The 24,890-nt window shown below is 43.8% G+C and overlaps 1 protein-coding gene across 1 annotated transcript in view; it reads right to left on the reverse strand.

The window, feature by feature from the left end:
- Window positions 1-24,890, reverse strand: part of DNAH11 (dynein axonemal heavy chain 11) — a 262,190-nt gene that overhangs the window by 48,474 nt on the left and 188,826 nt on the right. The window contains exons 57-64 of the mRNA XM_083189115.1: window positions 22,759-22,992; window positions 19,944-20,090; window positions 16,780-16,893; window positions 13,542-13,685; window positions 10,787-10,969; window positions 9,392-9,493; window positions 7,415-7,549; window positions 1,468-1,641 (exon numbers count right to left, since the gene is read on the reverse strand). Of these exons, the coding sequence (XP_083045241.1) occupies window positions 1,468-1,641; window positions 7,415-7,549; window positions 9,392-9,493; window positions 10,787-10,969; window positions 13,542-13,685; window positions 16,780-16,893; window positions 19,944-20,090; window positions 22,759-22,992 (1,233 nt within the window). The remainder of the gene's footprint in view (window positions 1-1,467; window positions 1,642-7,414; window positions 7,550-9,391; window positions 9,494-10,786; window positions 10,970-13,541; window positions 13,686-16,779; window positions 16,894-19,943; window positions 20,091-22,758; window positions 22,993-24,890) is intronic.

Consider the following 24,890-nt stretch of genomic DNA (forward strand, 5'->3'; position numbering starts at 1 on the left):
TGGGCATCACAATGTGTGGCATAATGTGTAATGGGAATTACAGTGTTTGGTATAACGTGTAATGGGCATTATAGCGTGTTGCGTGTGAATTACGGTGTGTTGCATAACATGTAATGGGTATTATGGCACGTGGTATAATATGTAATGGGTGTGTGATGTGTAGCAAGCATAACGGTGTAAATTTTTGACGCGCGCCTTCGGCGCGCACTATCCCTGTTGTCTTTAGTTTTAAACAATTTTTGAGCCCTGGCATAACTCGTAATGGGCATCATGGCCTCTGGTGTGCACTGTCACTGTTGTCCTTCTTTTATGAAAAATTGTTGAGCCCTGGCATAATGTGTAATAGGCACTATGGCATGTGGTATAATATGGATGTGTGACGTGTAATAGGCATTATAGGGCAAATTTTTGGTGCGCGCCTTCGGCGTAACATGTAATAGGCATCACGGTGTGTGCCATAATGTATAATGGGCATCAGTGTGTGACATAACGTGTATGTGGTATTACTGTGTGCGAAATCAAGAATAGATTTAAAGCAAATGTAAAAAAAAAAAAAATAAGGTGGGTCAAGGGGCAGGCTGTGGGTGTGGGTGAGCTACTAGCCATGCCCCCCAGAGGCGAAAATGGTGCGTGACCTTGTTGAAATAGGCCACGCCCCATATCAATAGGCCACACCCCCTAAAAATCCGGCGCGCCTCCGGCGCGCAAAAGTTAGCCCCCCTCCCCCCTAGGGCTGCTTCAAATTATTTCCCGGGCTGCTTTTAATTCCCAATCTGCCCCTGGTACTTTCTCCAGTTCAATGCTTTGTGCAGTGGCATAATTACATTTGCGTTTCAGTCATTATCAGTAGATCTCTACTTTAAGTTGCCTAGTTGGAAAGCAGCACAGGGCAAGGTTCAACAGGTGCATGTATGTTCTGCCACCGCTGACTTAGTTCCTCCATAGTGGAAATGATCAAATTTTTAATGCACGGATAACAAAACAATGAAAATCAGCATTACATATAAATTAGTAATCAATCCATTCCCAATAATGTAACCATGGACTAAGAAGAGAGTGACCACATATAGTATAAAATCACATCCTGGAGATATAGCGTCTCACATAAGAACACAGGGCAGATTCAGGCTTGTTCCTGCTAGCGAGGGGATGGCCGTTCTGTGCTGACCTGTTCGCTTGTTAGCCAAGTGAACAGGTCTGAATCAGGCCCATGGACATCAAATGGTGGAGAGGGAAAAAGGGCCAGATGCACTAAGTTTCATAAAGTATTAAAGTGAAGAGCGATAAACAACCAGCCAATCTGCTCCTAACTGCCATGTTAAAGAATGTGTTTGAAAGACGGTTAGGAGCCAATTGGTTGGTACTTTATCTCTCCGCACTTTATCTCTTCCCAAACGCTGATGCATATGCCCCACTGACACATTTTGATCAGGTTCTATTGATCCGTGCTTAAAGTAGTCATTTCACCTTTTGTGATTTGAGGAACGGAAGCCACATTTGTTCCATCAGCTCCTGGCGATAGCGTTTCGTAAAAGACCCCACATATGAGACAAAAGCAGCCGTCAGCAGCACATCGCCGCATAATGTCTTCTCCTGGGCTTCAAAGCTCTTGATGGATTCACTCCAGCGAATGTTTTCAGACTGCATAGAAACAGAGGTTATACTGAGCCAAGTAAGAAACACTGAGCAGTCATTTCTAGAAGTTAAATGTTGGCACTCACATTTTCATCTCATCAACCAGAACTAATCACACGTGCTTAGCGGCCCACAGACAGAATACTATGGTACGGGTTGTCATCAATCTGACATTAGCAGACAGCATTCGTTTAAGTATTCAAACAGGGTAACATCCAGTCTCTTCTGCTAGGGCTAGAATCCCAACCTGGCAGCAATACACGTGTGTATATATATATATATATATATATATATATATATATATACACACAGCAGCAATATACGTGTGTGTGTATATATATATATATATATATATATATATATATTATATATATATATATACACACACAAACACACACACACACATCAGGATGGAAGAAGTGGCACTCGGAGACTTGGATAGTGCTGAAACAAGTGGATAATTTTATTCCAGTACGGTCAATGTTTCGGGGTTCGATTACCCCTTCTTCAGGATACAGTTAACATATATATATATATATATGGCATCACTGTATACCTTTACAAAGGGGGTTAAACCCCGAAATGTTGGCTTGTTGTGATAATACATGATTTGTTTGATAAAAGCATGAGTGCCCCTATTTCTTGTATGCTATATAATTGCACCTGAGGGTACCGGGGCCAGTCAACTATTCTAACGGAGTGCCGGAACTACAACTACACTATATATATATATATATATATATATATATATATATATATATATATATATATCTCAAAAAAATAAAGGGAACACTAACATAACACATCCTAGATCTGAATGAATGAAATATTCTTATTAAATACTTTGTTCTTTACATAGATCAATGTGCTGACAACAACATCACACAAAAATTATCAATGGAAATCAAATTTATTAACCCATGGAGGTCTGGATTTGGAGTAACACTCAACATTAAAGTGGAAAAACACACTACAGGCTGATCCAACTTTGATGTCATGTCCTTAAAACAAGTCAAAATGAGGCTCAGTAGTGTGTGTGGCTCGACGTGCCTGCATGACCTCCCTATAACGCCTGGCCATGCTCCTGATGAGGTGGCGGATGGTTTCCTGAGGGATCTCCTCCCAGACCTGGACGAAAGCATCCGCCAACTCCTGGATAGTCTGTTGTGCAACGTGGCGTTGGTGGACGGAGCGAGACATGATGTCCCAGATGTGCTCAATTGGATTCAGGTCTGGGGAATGGGTGGGCCAGTCCACAGCATTAATGCCTTCATCTTGCAGGAACTGCTGACACACTCCAGCCACATGAGGTCTAGCATTGTCTTGCATTAGGAGGAACCCAGGGCCAACCGCACCAGCATATGGTCTCACAAGGGGTCTGAGGATCTCATCTCGGTACCTAATGGCAGTCATGCTACCTCTGGTGAGGACATGGAGGGCTGTGCGCCCCCCCCCCCCAAAGAAATGCCACCCCACACCATTACTGACCCACTGCCAAACCAGCCATGCTGGAGGATGTTGCAGGCAGCAGAACATTCTCTTTGGCGTCTCCAGACTCTGTCACGTGCTCAGTGTGAACCTGCTTTCATCTGTGAAGAGCACAGGGCACCAGTGTTCTCTGGCAAATGTCAAACGTCCTGCACGTTGTTGGGCTGTAAGCACAACCCCCACCTGTGGACGTCAGGCCCTCATACCACCCTCATGAAGTCTGTTTCTGAAGGTTTGATATCCTGTATCTCCCCCATGTTGTACTAGTAATAATGTTTTAATTCAAGTTCTATACAGGAAAATTTGGAATGTGTCTGTGATCATATTATTATTATTTTTGTTGTTAATAATACTTAGTAAGCTCTATTTAAATATATAGAAGGATATATAATTATCAGCAGTATATAACTGCTTCTAATTAGCACACCAAGGGCTATCCTATGAGCCCTGATCCCAGTGTTTACCGGTGGTTTGCTTTTGCCTGCCTGAGGCAGGCGCAGCCGAATCTGTGATAAGAGGGTATTTTTCAGTGATAGGTATAAAAGTACATAGATCCGCAGCTGTCTGGGGGTTTTCATGTGGACCTAAAGGATGTCGACGGCAAAACCTACCCTTTTTCTCTGGTGCCAACAGGATACCACCTACAATTTGAAACAGGGGTGGATTAATGCAGGAAGGAGGCCCGCTTGCAGTCCCTGTGTAAGCCCCCAGGGCTGCCATTAGGAATTTTGGGGCCCGGAACGGATTTCCAGTCTAGGTCACCTCCCCTCCCCCCCCCCCTCACTTCACTGACACTTACAGCTTCCTGCTCCCCCATCCCCTCTACCGCTGTGCTGCCTGCGCTCAGTTCGCTGAACAAAGCAGGTCCCGGAGCGCAGGCTTCTTCAACTCCGGCGGCCAATTAAAATGCAGCACCAGCTGGTGAGCCAATCAGAGCTTGCGTACCAGCAGCCGCTCTGATTGGCTAACGGTACAAAAGGCGGTGCAGCATTTTAATTGGCCGACGCATCCTGAGTTGAAGCCGCCTGCCGTCCAGGACCTGCTTTTGTGCAGCAAGCTGAGCACAGGAAGCACAGTGGAAGAGGGGATGGGGGAGCAGGAGCCAGAGGCGCAGGCAGTCGGGGGGTCCAGACAGAACAGTACAAAATGTTGCAGTTTTCCTTTTAGAATTAAATGCGTTTCATTATGGCACTGCTGAGTAAATAGGTTTACTTCAGGAATATTCGGTATCATTTTCTAGCAATTAAATCCTGAACAGTGACTGAATGATTGTGTAATCCGCTGTTGCAGCTACAGCAGTTATCGCATCGAATGTTCTTAATCATGATGCCATTAGCAGCCAATAAGTAAGACTGCCACTTCCACTTATCACTTACTGGCCAGAAAACTCTCTTCATCTAGAGGAAAACAACTTGATATATTCATTTTAAGAATTCTGCTTGTGACTAAGTCATAAGCAACAATGAAAACATTTTCTTTAATCTCCAGGAGAACGTTAACATCACAAAAATTTTCCGAGCATCGAATAATCATCCATTTGAATCTCCAATATTTCCAGCGTAGCATCCATGTATCATAAATCAAAGGTGACACTGGCTAACAACAGTTTAAGTGTAAGAACATGCAGCGTAATACATTTCCAGACAGATAAAAATCACTATCATCTTATTCTAATGTATTATAGATTGCTGGTAATGTCATCTTGGCTGGGATGACCCTTTTCTAATTTTTAACAGCTGCTTAGTTTAGGAGCTAGTTAATCATTAAATATACAAACTGCCTGAAATATACACTGATGTACTTCCAGGTCAATGTGACGTGGGGGGAAGATCGTTCTTTTAATCACCCCTTAGGGGAAAGTTAATGAAATATCAATGGTGGTCTTTTGCTGAGTTCTGGGATGCGCTTATGTGTCGGAGAACACAGCAGTTACCTGAGTAACCCTCAAATTACTCAGGTGCACTTGAGTCAAGCCATGAACGAGACCCCCCCCCCCCTATTATTTGGAACGATGGCGTTGCAATCCTCTCCCCGCATCCAAATGGGAGCTGCTTGTTGAACTGGCTGCGGCTTATGGTGCACTGCGGAGTACAGACCCCATGTACACACCTCTGTATTAGGCCCTGCGCTCCCACCGCTGCTGGGCATACACCAGGGAATCATAGTTTACAGAGAATATTTGAACATTCATATCAGTCCCTCTCCCAGTGGAGCTTACAGTCTATATTCCCTACCACATGTACACGCACACACAGACATTCTAGGGGTCATTTTGTTGGAAGCGAATTAACCTATCAGTATATTTTTGGATTGTGGGAGGAAACCAGAGTACCTGGAGGAAACCCACGCAAGTACGGGGAGAATGTACAAACTCCGCACAGTTAAGGCCTTGGTGGGAATTGAACTCTGTGAGGCAGTAATGCTAACCATTACACCGTAACACATATTGCCATCTACTCACAGTTGTGCATACTCAGAGATCTGTCTGATATCATATGGATCCCTCTCACAAAGGATAGGGCAACGGTGGCAGCTATTTGCACAAGCAGATGGACAGCAGCAGTGTGGCCACGTAAATGCGGCTACCACTGAATACAAGCGGAGATCCGCTTCTGGTTCTGAACACGCAATATGGCTACATCTGTGAGTAATTTGGGAAAAAGGGGGGTATACTCGAGATTGTATAGCTCTGAGTAGAACGGGCGCCTAGTGAGGTGTTGTGTCAAGCTGCTCCAACTCAAGGGGGTGTCAGCCCCTTACAATAGGTATAGGAAAAAAAGGAAAAGTAATGTGGAGCGCTCAGGTAGATCAATTGGATAGTACAATATAACAATTTATTAAAATTTAAATATACATAAACAATATCAATGTAAAATAATAAAATCAATACATGTGTATTAATAAAGAATAAAGACACAGGAGGTATTTATAGGATGGTGATATAGTTCTGCTGCTAATTGGTACTCCTAAAAGCAACTTTGTGTTTGCTGTTTCCACTGGGTTTGGAGCCAAATAATAATGGAGTCACATACCATGCCGGATAGTTGGATACCGCTGGAGGAAGATCTGGTTCTCAAATTGGGAGATGTCCTCACGATTGTGCGATAGAATCACATACCATGCCGGATAGATTCAGAGATATACTCATCTATCTTGACATGTAGGTCCAGTCCTCTTATCCACTAGAATCCCCTATGGACCTTTTGAACCAGGAACTTGGAGCAGGAGCAGGAGGTGTATATATATATATATATATATATATATATATATATATATATATATATATATAACCTTTAACTTAAACATTAAGGGCACACTGTATCCTCTGCGACAAGGTGATCCGTGCTGCTGGGCCCTATACTCCATAATTAGGGGTGTGACAGCAACGCCATAACCCAGGGAGCACTGAGAATGTCAGTGCATATGTTTAGTATGTACTTAGCATGTCAGTACGTCTGTGCAGCATGCACTTAGAATGTTCCTATGTTAGTGCCTGTGTATATTGTGAACTTAGCATGTCAGTGCCTGTGTGCACTTAGCATGTCGAAGATTATGTGTAGCGTGTAATTAGCATGTCAGGGTGAGACAAGTAATGCCCATGGGTAACAGGGTAGAGAGACACCAGTGCTAAACACACTATGACACCCTCTCCTTTACCTTATAATCTGAGTTGAAGAACCAGTTCCACAGTGTTCTGGGTAGAAGATGTGGGGTCTCGGTGCTGGGATCCGAAAAAGGAGTTCACAGCCAGGGAGGGTTGGCTGACTGGCCCTGGGGAGACCACTACAGATTATTGTACAGTGACCTCCGACCAGGGCTGGAGTGCCAATAGCCAACAGCAAAGGCTTCTGCATCTGTGGAGCTGGTGTAACTGAGAGCAGTGGGCACGAGGGGCTCCTCTGAGGGCAGGTTGTGGTCCTTGGCCACTCAATATTGAAGTAGTGTTTCTCTATTGGCTGAACAAGGTGCAATATAGCCTGGGGGGTTCTGGAGCAACTTCTGCTCACCTAATTTCCCCCACAATCCTCCAATACTTTGTAGAGAGGGCAGTCTGTCTGTGGGTGAGCCCCTTTCAACTTTGTTCCTTAGGTCGTGGCTCACCATGGCTAGCCATGGCTATCCTATTGTTCTCAGCAGCAATACAATACATAGAACAATACAGTAGGGGATTATCAGAGTAATCCTATTACTCACTTAATCCTATTAAAAGACTAAATGAGGAGGTCTCCATCTGTATTCTGTCATCTGATATACTTACAGATGAGAACAAATATGTGAAAACCTTACTAACCTCAAGCCCCGTAACAAGCCTGTTGGCCAGTTCTATGGTGGTGTTTGTACGGTTTACTTCTTCCTGACACCGGAGCTTCTCGCCTGTTGCCTTTTCAAATGACTGTGTGAGTCTCTTCAAATTGTTGTCCAGGTCCTAGCAGGAAAACGTAAAGTTATTTTTCACGATATCCTCATTTTGGAAGGAGTGCGACCATTTCCCTGAGGTCAACATCACTGTAGTAGAGTTTTCTAATTTTCTGTAGAAACCAAACTTTTAAACTCCGATTGTGAACAACCACTATTGGAAACTAAGAACAATAGGATACAAATACAGAAGACCCAGGCAGTCCTCAACAGTTCTGGAAGAGGCTTTCCCGCATCCCACCTGATTCCTAGTGAAGTGGCGCTCTATGGGGAGATAAACCCCGGAATCACAGCACTGTTGTGGAGGAGTCACAACTAAATGCCCTCTCCCTGAGGACACATGTATCGTGAGTATTTTCTCATGTTGGAGGCAGAGCCTAAAGACCGTCCATTCTACCCCCTGAAGTGTCCTTTGGAGTCTATTCTCCGGGAGAGACAACATTATACAGTTATGCTGGGTGCCTGATGATGCTCCAACAGGGGGATCCCGAAAGTCGGAATCCCGACTGCCGGTGCTCCCACAGGGGGGATCCAGACTCACAGGGGCTAGTCTCGCTTGTGGGGGGTCCACGATCCGCAAGGAGCTTCTTTGCGCTCACCCCCCTCTCGGCAGACTGGCAATCGGTATTCCGACATCGGGATACTGACCATCTGGATCCCCCCTTTCGGAGCAGCATACCACACCGGTTATGCTTTTGGGGCATATTTATAATAGACAATTTTTGCAAAATCTCTTGAAAACTAACATCTCAGGGACAAACGAAGGTTTTCAGGGGGAATCTCACGTAATGTAAGTATCCCCTGATTATATTTCCCTTCTTCCAATCGTAATATCGATAGCATTAGCCAATGTAGCCTATGCCTAAATTTACCGGCCTCCCTCCTCAATAATGGCCATTGCTAATACGCATTCTAATGACTTTGCATGCGCAGTGGGTTCTGCAGCATAAAGCAAATCAATGACTACTTGGATTGCTTTACTATAAATATCACAGGTATGGGCTCCTATCACAGGGCACAATACATTTAGGTAGCAATGATTATTTTTTATACATATCTTGGCCGCACCCTCTATACCAATGGCATCTAAAACCATTCTGATGCCACTTGTATAGAGTAAATGTGATGCATTTCCTACTGCATTTAGTTTTATAATAAAGACTCTGAATTTGACTCAATAGAAAAAACTAAACATTTTTTTTAATTTAACGGAAATAAAATGACTATAGCACAGGTAAGGGGATCATTAGCTCTCAGTGTGGTAGATGTATTAAGTGGGGTTATAGGAGAGAAGTGTTATCAGCGCATGTTATGTGTACTGACCCACCTCTACCCCATGTATGACTATGGGAAAGTGTGCTATGCTCCCTTGTCTATATCACCGCTGCTATCTGCAAGATAGCACACCAATATGCCGGGAAATGTATTAACAGTCAGTGACAGCTATCGATTTTGACAGCTGCAGGTGTAGTTGCACATCCACAGCAGCAGGGACAGCACTGCCCCTGGCTGCATGGTTTCTGGCTTCCGGCTGCACAGGAGATCAATAGTAGCAAGATGTAATGATTCCCAATGAGCCTTCTAGAGGGGCAGACAGGACATCTCCACCAGAGCACACACAGCACATCTGCCTAGTGTCAATCGCTGGGGGAAGGAGTTTTCACTCCACCACTCCGGCAGACAAGATATTAATACATCTCATTGGTGTACCTTTCTGATACGGCTCCGTATTGAGGTGAAGCAGGAAGTGGTAGATGTATTATAGCAGCAGGGTTCATAATTTTTGTCTTACAGTTAATTATTATTATTGTTACTACATTAAACATAGTATAAACTAAAACAACAAGCTTACGTGAAGCTTTTTCCGAATTGCGTCAAGTTTTTCAGTAGCCCCCTTTAGATCATTGTTGGCCTGCGAAAGTGCTATTCGCTTGGGTTCCACATCACAATAAACCTGAAAGGATGGACAGAGAGGAGGAAAAAGTAGGACAAGGGTCAAGCTTGCTGATCTAGCATAACACTGCAGATTTAGTGACTGCGCATTTAAAAGGTTGATTTTTCCATAATTAACAAATGTACAGCAATGTCAATTATAGTAAGCCATGCATTATTTATAGCTTTTTGTACAATTAAGTACAAGTATTCAATTAGTGCTGATTTTCCGTTCTAGGTGACAATCAACACCTTTCCCCGTTTTCTAGGGCAAATGGCGATTCACCCTATTCAAATGTGGGGCTGATTTCTCGCCAAGCCAAAATATTCAGCAGTGGTAAAATAAGATCGTCCAATCAGCTGCTGATCCACGTGTTTTCGCTCCTTCCCGGGAGGAATTGCATTTGTTTTCACTGCTTTTTGAGGCATTTTTTCACCCATGGTTTTACACCCTCCTCAACAGTGAAAAGGCTTGGACAAAAATAGCAGCAAAAACATCTACAATTGAATAATCGGAGGCACTAATTCAATAACGCATCACTACTTGTACGCATATTTGTTCTCATATTAAAGAGATACTGGTTATTTGTACAATGTGAACTGTAGTCAAATTAATTTTGGTTCCTAAAACAATACTGTACTAAGGGCCCGATTCAGACCCAATCGCCATGGCTGAAATCGGCCCAGTTTCTGATTGCGCGGATCTGCTTATGTGCACACGCCCTTTGCAAATGCCTTCGACGAGTATCACACTCGCCGAAGCATGGGCAGGGGAATGCCGGCGGGTCGATGCCTGCTCGTTGCGGGCAGCTGATGTCACATGACATCAGCACCCGCCCCCTTTACTGCCATCTCCGTCAGAAATTAAATTCAGTCTAGACTAACTTTTATTTGCAAACGAGGAAAAAAATCATTCGATGGTCGGCGACCATCAAATGATTTTTCACTCCTGCGGCCACATGCGAGGGAATGTGTAAGCTTACACATTCCCTCGCATGCAAATGGGGTAATTCACGCGGCAGTTTACCTGTTCGCTAGACTGCGAACATACGCAGCCTAGAGAACAAGCCTGAATTGGGCCCTAAGTGTAATTATTATCTGGTTGTCCCCACAGCGCCCTTCTCATTCCTCCTAATTAGGCCTCGCAGTGACTGTAGACACAGAGACACTATGCAAAAATATCAGCAGAACTACATTCATTTTGCACATTTATTTTATAATGTATGGTAAATGACTATCTTTTTGCTGTAAACCTTTGACTGGAACATGGAATTTTAACACAAGGAGCCAGAGTCAAAATAGCAAGAGCAATTACCTCATAATATTTAACAATGTTGATGGCCCAAGCACAGAGACCAGCAGCTGCAAATGACTTTGTACGAACCAGGTCAGGGTTAAATTCCGGGTTTTTCAAGTACTGCTCTTTCATCGTCTTCAAGCTGTTGTCGTGAATGTGCTCCTTGTCATAGTGTACCAGTGCTTGCAAAAAATCATCAACCTTTAAAGATATTCATAATGAATGCATGATAAAATAGGCCGTTATAACCGTTCAACAAAAATGTCCGTATCGAAGATTTGAGTAATACTTAAAATAAAATTACATCTTGAAAAACCTAAGGTAAGTCTGTAAGGGGCAGGATAACCTGGCACATACGGAATCGGTAGATCTGTCAGAATGAACTTAGGTCTACAGTCATTAGGTCGACCCCACTAGGTCGACTGGCAGGAAGGTCGACCTGACTTAAGGTCGACATGGGCCAAGGTCGACATGACTTAAGGTCGAATTTGCATAAAGGTCGACATGAGGAAGGTCGACTGGTCATAAGGTCGACATGGGTTTTTCACTGTTTTTTTATCCGAATGTCGACACAGTCGACATGGACACAGTTGGCAATGCTTCGGGCATGGTGGCTCGCTTTGATCACCACAGCTTTAATAACCTCCTCCACGCCCTAGTGGATGGTAGGGCATGAAATACCGCCTGTCGGCACATGTCGGCTCAAAAAACTGTGAAAAACCCCATGTCGACCTTCCTCATGTCGACCTTCCTCATGTCGACCTTTATGCAAATTCGACCTTAAGTCATGTCGACCTTAAGTCAGGTAGACCTTCCTGTCAGTCGACCTAGTGGGGTCGACCTAATGACTGTAGACCTAAGTTCATTCCAATAGATGACCGCATCCCGCACGTACCATCTGGGACAATGGGTCATTACCAAATGGATTCTGGGAGGAAATATTCACCAATAGCCCTCTATATGTTGCAGATCTGCCCATATAACTGTGGATGGATAGCTACAGATACTGCATGGAAGCAATCGTAATGCGTAAAATATCCACTAAAAACGCCAGCGTTGCTCACATTTGTTATATAAATAAAAATAAAAATGCATATGTAAAAAAAAGTTGCATTTCCTATATAAGGTAAATATTACAGGTCAATATGATGAATAAAAATGTTTGCTTGGCAATTTTTACAACTATTTTGACAAATTCACTTGGCACTCAACGGGTTCACTATAGTTTGGTCCTGGAGCAATAGATATTAGTATGCTTACTATATAGGAAATTCTTTAAAAAAATTACTTTTAATATAAACTGATATTATACCTTGATTTCTCGTAAAGGATTTACATGTATAAAGGTATTGTATAAAATAGTAGCAAATGAACTACATTTTTGAGCTGCAAAAAAAGGCATATAAAAAGGAAAAAAACAATTACTATAATAATAATAATAATAATTTTATTTTGCTCCTTATCTAATAAAACACAAGGCGCTTAAAAGAGTGAATGAACATAACACAGAAACAATGTACAAATAAGCTTTTCATAAAATACAGAAAGCATGGAGATACTAAAGAAAAAATGAAGGAAATGCTGAGTGAACAGGAAAGTCTTGAGTCTTATTTGTTTATGAGAGCCTCTTGCACTGTGCGGTAAAACAAGTTCCATGGAGTTGTAGCTGCATGGCTAACACATACTAGCCTACTCTCCTGCAAGTGATGGTAGAAAACCGATTTTTCTGGCACTCCCATACAACATCTCACACAATCCCCAGCTTCCTAGGAAAATCCCAGAGGGACTGAAAGATGTGAATTTATGTTATGTAGCCCTGTTCTCTTTGTGGGGACCCACAAATTGTGGTATTTGGGGGCAGGCCTAGTGATGTGCAGTCCAGCCCCACCCCCTACTGTGATAGTCAGGGTCTCCTCTGCAGGCTTCTCCCAGAGAGGAGAAGATTAATGTAGGCATGTATGGGCTAAAATCTGGACTCCCACAGATCACAGTAGTCAGGCATGGCAGTTTGAAATCAGAGGCTGCTTCAGGAATCCTTTAGGGCTTTGAAAACCAGTAAGCCAATATTTAAAATAATTCACCATCTTACAGGCAGCCAGAGGGGGTACATAATGGGTATTATGGGGCTGGAGGGGGCTGGTTGGTTAACAACCTGGTAAGTGCTGTAGCTCAACCCACACCCCACTATCCAAGTGACCTGTGTTGTATGAATTGGATCATGTTATCCCAAGCTTACCATTAGCATAGGACTTGAAATTAACATTCATAGTGGCAGCAATAAGATTATGGGGGGCTAAAAAAACATAAAATTTTCATAAAGCCTGTCCTGTCTCCTGAATGCATATCCAACTATGGAGATGGGACTGACCTAGTAACCGGGAACTAGGTAAGTTTGGCAAAGGTGGTGGCGAGGAGAAGGGGTTGGACGTAGCGGGTGAAAGGGGACAGGGCTGAACGTGGAGTGGGCAAGAGGACAAGAACAGTACCACAGTTGGTGTTAGCCCCTTTAGAATATCAAAAGATCCACAAATAAAGGGGAGATTTATAATTACTGGAAAACACCACGTATCAACTGCAACGTGACCGGTAAAGGAGAAGAGAAAATATGTAAAATACACAGATAAAATCAAGAAAAACGGATACAAATAACATAATATTACCGTACAATTCCAGTACATTGGTTTGTAGTCTTATGGTACAATTTTTGTGTTTTATTATGATGACTGAGGATCCATATTTTTTTTAAAACCCATCAGTATCCAACAAGCATTACCTTTCCCATGGACACCTTGCAGGCCTTCCAGCTTCTGTCCTTTGCGACCCTGCCTCTGGGCGCCAGCAGAACCATCACAGCAGCAGTAACGTTAATCACTGCAGCTGGAGGATTGGAGAATGTCTTAAGCTCTGTGAGGTTCACCTGTGCAGCAAGAAGATACTCTATGATCAATAGTATTATGGACAAGGATTATTCAGGTCAGATCTATGATGCACATCCTCCTTTCTTTAAAAAATGCTCTACAACATGCAAAAAATAGCTGAAAAACACTGGACTAGCAGGTTGAGAATAAAACATCTCAAAACAGACTAGAACGCATCCAGTAAATACTAGGAAATTCATCAACATATCTGGCCAAGGGAGAAGCTAGAACACAGAAACTCCTCCCCAGAGGCGGAACTACCATTGGTGCAGCAGGTACAGTGCATCGGGGCCCCTGAGGACTAAGGGGCCCACTGCTGCCCATGTCACCTTCTGTTACCCACTGTTTTTCCCTGTCACACTCTGCCGCCCCCTGCCTCTCCCTGTCACCCACTGTCATGTGCATATTGTGAACTTGGTTTGGGGTGGAGAAGGGGGGACCTAAATTATATTTTTGCACCTGGGTTCACCACCCACAAGTTCCGCCACTGCCCCGACCGTTTCCAGTATACTCACACTACTGACAGCATTGGTGAATGCCATATAATGAAGACATCTTTAGCCACCAACTTACACTGCTGACAGCATAAGTGACCTCCATAGACTACAGATGTCATTAGTGAGCCCCAGAGAGATCTGTGATATATCCAGTTTTACAGTAACAAGAAGTAGGCCCCGCCCCTTTGTGGTAAAATGCTGCATGCGGTAGGTTTGTGTAGAGAGGGATGGATTGAAATTGTTGTGATTTGCTGTGTTAGTGTAATGGGTATGTTTCATAGGGTCATCCATAAGGAGGTCGACAGTCAATAGGTCGACCTCTATTGGTCAAGAGGTCATAGGTCAACACACAAAAAAGTTTGCCATGCCTTAGGTTGACAGGGTCAAAAGATCAACACAAGCAATAGGTTGACATGAGTTTATGGTGTTTATGTCAACATACATCGACATGGACACTATGGAGGCTATTCTGCTTGACATGCAGCACTGCGAAGGTCACATCGATGCGTTTTTATTAGCCCACCCACCACTCGCACAGGCCGCCGCCCCCCATCACAGGGCGAATTTGCCAGCACAGCTGCGAATGGATGTTTTGCATAAAGGGGTGGGGGGGCAGATGTAACACATGCAGAGAGATTTAGTTTTGGGTGAGTTATTTTGTTTCTGTGCAGGGAAAATACTGACTGCTTTATTTTTACACTGCAATATAGATCTCACTTTGAAGTAAATCCCCACCCAAATCTAATTCTCTCTGCACAAGTTACAGCTGCCCCCCTGCAGTGCACATGGTTTTGTCCATTTGAGAAGGAATTTGTGTTTATAACTGAACCTGAATAAAGGCCAAACTGCACCGCATGGGCTATGTGATGGTGGAACAAATGCCCATCTTTAACAGAGCATTTGACTTAGCTACTGTACATCTCTTGTCAACAAGTAGATACAGTATTCCAACAATACACATAAACACATATGCCAGCCACATAAAAACCAAAGTGTTTTCATTGGAATATAAATTATGGGGTTAAATTATTAAAGCGTCTAAAAATGAAAAGAGGTGGGCAACATGCCCATAGCAACCAAACAGGTTATGTTTATCATTTTCTAGGATGCAATAGCAAAATGATAGACAGAATCTTATTGTTTGCTATGGGTAGGGCTGAAACTAAGATTTATATCACCCGGGGCAAGGCATTATGTTGGCTCAGCTACGTCTCCCCCCTTCCTACATGCATGCATGGGTATCGGCTCCAGCACATGGGGAATGCGACCCCTATCATCCCCTTCGTTGCGGCTCTGCTGGGCAACATCGCCTCTTTTTATTTTTAGAAGTGTTAGTAATTTTACACCTATAAGTCAAACAGTCCATCATTTTCTTTTAACTCCTTCAGTGGTTTTTTTTTTTAGGGAGCGCTCCCCACTGGGCGAGTTTTTTCTGGGGAGCGCTCCCTTAAAAAAACCTCACCATTGTAACCCCCGGGTCCGGGCAGTGCTGCTGAACAGTCCATCAGCCGCTGCCCGGCCCTGCCTCCGGCAACCCGGCTGTGTGTGGCGTGAAGTGAAAAGGTCATGCCGCACACAGCTGGGGGAAGTAGGCAGAGCTGGGCAGCAGGAGCCAGGCAGCCGCTGAAGCTGCGCGCAGCAGGAGGGAGGGCAGGCAGTGGCACTCCTGATAATTTTCCAATTTTGCCAGTCTGCACACTGGAACATAACCCGGAAAATTCTCGAGAGTGCCACTGAAGGTGTTAAATAAATACGCTCCAACTGTACCTTTTTTTGGGCCGGTACAGTGACATTTTTATGGCCAAAAAGGGCTTTGTACTGAGTTTCGGGGTCTTCATTGAAAGTATAGTAAAGGGAATGTGGCCATGCCCCCCTTTACCCATGGCCACACCCCTTTCCAAATTAGAACCAATTTCTTCAGATGTTGGAGGGTATGTAAATAATGAACACAACTGTTGATTTCTTCTTAGTGGGATTATAACTTTAGTAACTTTACAACAGATTTGTTTTTATTCTTATACATTGCATAAAAAAAATCACAATTTTGTTTTATTAAGCTAAAAAAACACATAGGACGGTGACATCTTTAGGCTCTATAGAGATGTAATCTAAAAACCCAATTTGCTTTTTGGCTCAGGAAATGGTCTATGAATGACGACTCCCCGGTGAGAAAAACAAGACAGATTTGTGCATGGGAAGAGACAATTGAATCCTTGTAAAACATTACTTAGCCGTTCTTACACCATACAAATTATCTCGTCATACATTGTTAGATCACAGTTCCTGCTGAGATGCAAATCCATACTATTTACTTCTAAAACAGAGCTTATACCAGCCATCAGTGGGGTATTGTAAAGAGATATTGTATGTAGCGTATTGTATACACATATATCTGACTTGGGGGTCCATGTATGTAGACCGGGGGTAACTAACAATCTGTATTGCCGATATGCGCTTGGCAAAAGGTCAAAGCGAAGTCAACAGCACAGTGACAGTTCTCCAATATCAGGTATAGTGTAACACCATCCGATCTAACTTGTTCTAGAGCACTAATCCAGTTTCCAAATCTGGAGCCAAGTTTTGTGCTGTTATTTACCTTGGTAAGGGTGTTCAGAGCGGCTGTAGCTGCCACTAGGGCTGGTTCCGCTTTCTGCAAGTCGTCCTCACACTCCTTCTGTTTTGCAGATACCTCTAATTGTATTGATGCAACCTAAAGGTCAAAACAGACTTCAGTCTTCCAGGACCAGACATAGGTTTTGCTATCACACTGTGCACAGTGCACAGAGATCACTTAAATAAAATCGTACTGGACAGCAAAAAAAAATAAAGTGTTTTATAGGTTGTAGCCAACAGAACCATTTCTTTATCTTTGTAGGCATCCATTAGTAGGGTCTGCTCATTGTGCTTTTCTTATGTCTGGATTGTCATTTAGAGTGGGGCATCTTGTAATTTGTATCTCAGGGCACATGTTAACTGTGCCTGGTAAATAATGCCATACGCGCCACCGGCAATACAATGACAGGAAGTTTGGATTCACAGCAAGGACAACTGATGAGCAAAAACCAATTCAAACACAATATAGCGAGTATAAGTACCCAAGTCACAAAATCACATATATTATATTATATTGATAAACTCATCCAATCCCAGACAAAGAAGGGGTCATGCACTAGCAGTTATATTATATGTGGATAATTGAGGAGTCTAATACGGCGTTCACATCGCTAAAGCTGGGTCGGACCTGGGATTTTGATCCTGGCTCCAACTCTTTCACACTGAACCCGGGTTACCCCTTATCCCTTCTTATAACTTGAGTTGAATTGCCGGGTTGGATGATTTGGGTTATTCAGTTTGGTGTTTCGACCCGGGTCTACCCAGCATGAACCCGGGTTATAGATGCGGTGTGAAAGGGGTGTGATGTATTCAGCAATTCAGCTGTATCCAGGGGCCCTCAGCCTGCAAACTAAATGAGTACACACACATTGGGATTAATGTACTCTTTCAGCATTTATACCGTCCTACTAGACTCCTTTAGTGTGGGTGCATGTAAAGTTAAAACTCCAGAACCAATGGGGCAAAAGGCATGCATGTGCACATGAAACAGAGCAACTTGGAAGGTAAAAAGCTGCATTGTGATTGTGTCTAATGCTGCATTGTTTTTGTGGCTATTGCTGCATTGTTTCAGCATACCTCCCAACATGACCCTCTCCAGGAGGGACACAATACTCTGTTTCTGGACTTCCCTGGTAATGTATGATTGCCATCACCTGTGGGGAACAAGGTAATTGATAAGAAAGACGTTTCACCACAGGTGATGGCAATCATACATTACCAGGGAAGTCCAGGAACAGAGCCTTTTCTCCCTCATGGAGAGGGTCATATTGGGAGGTATGTGTTTGTGTCTATGAGCAGGGATCCAAGTATAACACAGGTAGTATTGCTTTCAGCACTTTCCTGACTGTAATACTGTATGTTTGTATTGTGTATAAATAGTATGCAATGATTTGACAGATGTTGTTTGCATCTACACAGGGAAACATATATGTGAAAAGACACAGATTATAGAGATTTAAAAACATAAAAACAAACCCAAAACCTTTGCACTCCCACACCACTCACCCCCAAAATGTCACCACATGCTCCTTACTAGCCCCAAATTTACACCAAATGACACTCATACCCAGTTGTTCCCTGGGCAAAGCAATGTACTGGGGCCCCTACACAAGTAACGGGAACCACATAAAGAAATACATGTCATAAAATGCCTATCCTGCGGTCCCACGCCGTCCCTCCATATGCTTCCATACAAGGAATAGCTGTCAGCTGTCCACCAAACAGCATGTTGACAATCAGTCACTGACTGGCTGCATCTTTGAGGCAGGAGAGAATGCTGCCTGGGTGCTCTGATGGCGTGACCATCACTCACCCCTGCTTGGAGGCCACAAGAAATGTGGGGCCCTGGGCATCTACGCAGTGTGCCTATATGTTAAGTTGGCCCTGCTTACAAGCCCTCTCCCCCACATGCCCCTTGAATGCCATTTGGGCCTCACTCCATATCACTCAAATTCCCCACATGCCACTTAGACCTCCTTAACTTCCACAAACTTAGCCATTTTTAAATAGAAGGAGGAAGCAAAGGAAAGAGGGATGAGCACATGGGGCAGATTACACCGACACTCCCCTTCTATGATTGGGTGTGCTACATGACCTCCCTGCACTGTGCAGAGGAAGACATGAGTACAATGTGGCTTCTCACTATTTACATTTATATGATGCTGTTAGCCCCACAATAACAGTGTTATTAGACCCACAATAACAGTGTCGGCTGTGGTCATTGGCAATGGGAAGGGGATGATGGTATAAGTGAGGGTGAAACAGCAGATGAGGAAAGAGGGCCCTGCTTGTGATAACAGGGCAGGGAAGTTAGGTATGCAGCTGTAGGCTGCAGGTGAAAGGTTTCAGAGGAAGGTGTTTTTCTATTCCGCACTGTGTGCTCCTTTGTACGGGGTTACATGTAATTTCCTTTCACTTCTTGCTCTTTTATAATCTTTAAATTTTTTGGAGAGGATGGTGCTACCCTTTTCTGGGTTTATATATATATGATTGATAGCGTAAAAGAGGTTGGCAGAGACGTACTGGGTGCACAAAAGAAAATATAAATGGTTTATAAATAAAATTTATTATTATTTTAGCAGGATGCCTTTAATTTTTAAAGAGCCCCCAAAAAAGGAGGGTGAAAATGAAAGACATCCTGCTAAAACAATAATAAATGTAACAATAAACAGTTACTTATTGCAGCAAGCACGGAACTGGTAAAATAAATACATCTCCATTAATTCTCCAAAGAATTATAGAATATAAAAGAGGCTGACACGGTTCTAACGAACAAGACCGAAAAGTAGGGAATAACAAAAGAAATCAAATATCCCTTACTGAACAATAATATCAAATAACTGATAGTACTAACAAGATGACCCAGAAGGGGTGCTTAGCATTGTTAAAAAAACTTAGAAAGAAGCCAAATATATATATATATCAGAACACCAAAATCACAGTATTAATCACAATTTCTATAATCACTTCCACAGGTTACTGTACATTATAATTTCTTGTGTGCACCCAGTACGTCTCTGCTAACCTCTTTTCCTCTATTGCAGGTGAAGGTTGCAATATTCCATGGAGGGAGACCTGTTGCGAACACCTTGGTGACTTGTAATCTTACAATTTCTCAGCAACTGTAACGGATTGCACTAAACAAACCTTTTGCTCCTCGGCATCAGCAATGGCCTTTTCCTGACTCACTTTCTCCGTCTGAAGCCCTATTTTAGCAATCAGAGCTTCAGCGTCCTGATTTCTCTGTGTCAGTTCTGCCTCTTGAGAAGCAAGTTTGGCTTTTAGGTCTTCTACCTGCAGGAAAACGAAGGAAACATTTTCAGAACAAATATTTTCCTTTTAGAATTAGACTTTATTGGTGGTCAGACCTTTTTGGGCCCTTCCTCTCCTTGTACCATGGCTCTCAGCGCTGGAGGTTGATGATCTAATGTATGTGGTTCTCTAAAAGGCTGAATGGAAGTGCTTCCAAGTGCATTTAAGGCACCTGTTGACACTGTCAACCTGTCCTGGGTCTGAACCGAGATTTGGAACACTGGGCCTGATTTAGAGATGGACGCAAAGCCGGAGTTCCATAGAACTAAGCCATTATCGTCAGACTGCACAAGTGCTGCATTTACATTGCGCACGCGTTAAGATGCTGCTGCATACCCGCACACAGTAAGGACGCCTCCACACAGTAATTGACAAGAAGTGTCCATTTGCGTTAACATGGTATTAGAGGGGAGCGGTTGTTAAAATGCAGGCTTGTCCTTGACATTATTGGGGCGTGTATCTGACGTCAGCTGGGAGCCCAAGGGTACAAAAACATGGTGCCAGTGTAACTACACTAAGGCCATATCCAGATTGCGTAGCCATAGATCTGCTCAGCAGTCAATGTTTCCTGTTCTTGCATATAGGCTGCATATGCGTACATGGCCCTGATTCTGATTGACTCGGTAAGATGAGAAGCTCAAAGCTTACAGAGTCCTTGTAATGCCGCCCCGGCGATTACATGCCCCCTCCCCCCGCCACCGTATCCACCATGTTCCCGCAGCAAAGATTTTTTATTAGAAATCAAATAATTTCTCCAAGCCTTGTAAATATAAGTCAGTGGAAACTGACTTATATTTGCTGGCTTGCGGCTGAAGACAGGGTGGGTGGCTGACGTTAGCCGCCCACCCCTGGCATACCTGTACTCCCATGGGAACGTCCAGTGTTTTCATGGGGATGCCCATGAAACGCTGGGCGTTTTCATGGGCGACACCCGACAACGCCGCCACACCGCTCCGTGCAAAAAGCCACGGGCATTCGCACAGTGGACCTGAACATGCACACAAAAGACTGCATGCATGCGCAGTCCACCAACCATCGGAACAGGGCTGAACAAACCAGAATGACCCCCACAATTGCAAATGAGGTACTGTAGCTCTGGTGGACATCTCTTTATTTCTGGGTGGCAACTTCACTTGATGATATCAGCAGCTGCGTTGTAGAGAAAACCGCACTCACAGCTGCATTAGCATTCATCTCTGAATCAGGCCAACAGTCCATCTCTGAATCATGGGACTAACCCATGTTTTGGAAGGATACAGGTATAAAAGAGTCCTAACATTTCTTCAGATATAGAGGTGACCACATACCTCATTGTCGCAGTCGCACCAAACAGCACCTTTCAGCGCTTCAGGCTGTGTGAGACACTGCTACGGTCGAGTGTGTTTTGCGTAGGTGGCCAGGACACACCAGTACACTGTGCTGATTAATTTGATATATGACACTTGTATATTTGTGAGCGACTGAGTCTCTGAATCTGTATAATACGCAGCAGCTTTTGTCCAATACAAGTTCTGTTCTGCTCCTTTTACACACTCAGTCACACACAATATACAAGTGTCACATAGAAAATAAATCAGCACAGTCCCCTCGTGCATTTTAGTTGCATCAGGTTGCAATTTTGGTAAAAAAAAGCCTAAAGCTTGCAGAGTTGCATAAAACCTTGCAACTCACTCGTGCCGGGCAACTCACGATGTGTCGCATATTGAGGGTAGATGCAGGATGACACACCTATAATTTGATTGCTAATTAGTAATTTTGTTAGAACAAATAGAGTAGTATAGTTAATGGGCCACTCTCCCAGCCCACACAGCCATACCCGCAGAATCAACTTTGAGAAAAATTAAATAAATGACACTGTGCCAATTCTCCCCCCACTTCATTCACACTAGATGTCCTCAATTTATCTAGAGAAATAGTACTACATAGATCAGGGCCTGGCAATTGCGGCCCTCCAGATGTTGAGGAACTACACATCCCAGGATGCTTTGCATTAGTTTTGCTATGTGGCCATGCTGAAACTGATGCAAGGCATGCTGGGATGTGTAGTTCCTCAACATCTGGAGGGCCGCAATTGCCCAGCCCTGACATAGATGTTACTTAGCAGCCATGATCACTGCTAGCATGTGCTTAAGGGCGAGATGTACTAAGCCATGAAAAGTGATAAAATGGAGACTGATAAACCACCAGCCAATCAGCTCCTAGCTGTCCTTTTTCAAACACATCCTGTAACATGGCAGGTAGAAGCTGATTGGCTGGTGGTCAGTGGCGTAACTATAGCTCCGCAGTCCCCGCGGTGGCGGGGAGGCGCAGAGTAAGTGTGGGCGCCGGGGGGTCTGCAGGGCTATAATTACCCGCTGCTGTCTGCCGGTACCTGGCCTGCCGCATCTGTCTGCGGTTACGGTCCCGTCTCTCCCGGCGCCTGCTGCTATAATGAAAAAAGTGACACATAGAAAATGGCTGCCCCCATACTGCATACAGTTTTTGAGGATGCTAGAGGAGGCGGAAAAATGCGGGGGGCGGCGAAAAATTTGCGGCGGGGGGGCGTACATTCAGTAGTTATGCCACTCTCAATTTGATCACTTTTCAAGCTTAGTACATCTGGCCCTAAGTTACCTCAGTTAGAAAGTAATAAGGACTGTGAGTTGTGTACCTGTGACGCTGTGGTTTTCAGCTTTTGAAGACCATTCTGTAGATGCTCCATTTTCTGAGCTAGCTCCTTCCTTTTTCTGTCCAGTAGGTTTTTGTACAGTGTAATTTGCTCCAGAAAACTCTTCGGTGTGGTATAATTATACCGTTTCTCATTCTGATAGTATTGTGTACTGATCTCATTGACGCTAGTGTGAACGTAAGCCATGAACTGGCTGATGGACTCCTTAACATCTGACTGCAACAGAATGACAAAACCATTACAGTAAATGGAAACAAAAACAATCTATACTTAAAGCCTGTGAGATCAGCTTCTTAATCTACATAAAACATTCCATGCTAGAGGAAACTATTAAAAAAGGCAAAAAAAGCTGTATACAGTATATTTCTGAAATGCTAGTCACTGTACACGTACAGTATATAGTGTAACATAAAATTCTTATTTATTTTCACTTCATTGTATCTTTAAAACACACATTTTTGTCAATTCTTTTAATTAAAGGGGTTGAACGGACTTTGCAATTATTATCTTTCATTTAAATATGGCCACAAGGGTTCCACAGTGCCTAACAAAATATGGCACTTTATCTCCCCACCATCCTAAGCCAATCTCACCTCAAACTACTGGATTTTAGTACACAGCCCCAAGATGCTGCGAGTTCCAAGGTACTGTTAGTGTGGCATACTGTAAAGCCTAAAATACGCATTAGGCAAGCTGCCTTGCACCTAACTGAATCAATCTCATTGTATCTTCCCACCATTCATAATTAAGCGTTCTAATTTTTTTTTTAATTGAGTAGTTTTTATTGACAAAATATCTATTGACAATAAACAAACGTATGCATTTCAGTAATATCCGTGTTCATGTCTCTTCTTATCAATTGGTGCTACTTACACGAATGGGTTTAGAAGTAGTACAGAATATGCATATGGGTTGTCTATGTATTAAATTTTTCTCCCTAGTAACCTTAACCCGGTACCCAAGATAGAGTACCATCCCCCCACCCCCCTAACACATAAAAGGAAAAGGAAAACAAAAAATCAAACAGAGGAAATTATAATAAAATGCAATATAATAGGGTCATAGCACACTTAGCATATTATTATTCTTAAGATGTAAGTGGAGGAAGGAGCAGTTCAGTTTAGACCATGATGGGGAGAAGGCGGTTCACCAGTGGGACCGTGTATAGTGGGTGTTAATGTAGAGCCAGGGACTGCTAGGGATCAGCGGACAGGGAAAATCTAGAGGAGGTCCATCTACTCAACTTAGCTATATAGGGGGCGAGTGAGCCCCTTGACCTGTAGGTGAACCTCTCGGGGCCCGTGACCTCGTTGACAAGGGCCCTCCAGTTGTAGATATTCGGGTGCGAAATAACAAACCACTTCCTAGCAACGAGGACCTAAACCAGGGCGGTCACGCAGAGAACGTACTTGTACACGGGGGGGCGAATGAGACTCCTCGAGGCCGAGAGCAAACATACAATATCTGGGGTCTATGGGGGGGGAGAGATGGTTCAGTAACAATTATGTCGGCCTAAACCGCCTCCCAGAAGGCCAGCACCGGTGGGCAGGACCACAGCATATGCCAGAAGTCCGCACCGGGCGAGGCACACCTAGGGCAAGTGTCATCAGATCGAAGACCTGCTCGAAACATGGATACTGGAGAGCGATAGGCCCTATGCAGCACGTAGAATGAGATTTGCTGGTATTTCAAACAGGGGGTGGCATATCTGACCGAGTCAAGTATCTCGGCCCACTGTTGGGCTCCCATTTGGACTGAAGGGGGTCAAGACTATTGGCATCCATCCCACTAACAATACATTTGTATAAGGTGGAAACTTGTTTCGTAGTAGCCAGATTTTGAAGAAGGGTCCTAATTGGGGAGTCAGAGGTAGAAGGGGGAGAGTCTTTAAACTGGGTTTGGGCCGCATGTCTAAGTTGCAAGTAGCGATAGAAGGATCTGTTGGATATTTGAAACTCCCCAGAGAGTTGCTGAAATCATTCCACCCAGGAATAACTGGGGGGAGATGGACAGAAGTCCCACCCTCAGCCAAAAACCATCAGAGGAGAGTTGCTTGAACTCGGGGTAAGCCTTGTTATGCCGTAGAAGAGTCTCCCCATCCACCCCAACCCAGC

The sequence above is a fragment of the Crinia signifera genome, chromosome 5 (genome assembly GCF_055691185.1).
Source record: "Crinia signifera chromosome 5, ASM5569118v1, whole genome shotgun sequence".
In the NCBI taxonomy this organism is placed as follows: Eukaryota; Metazoa; Chordata; class Amphibia; order Anura; family Myobatrachidae; genus Crinia; species Crinia signifera.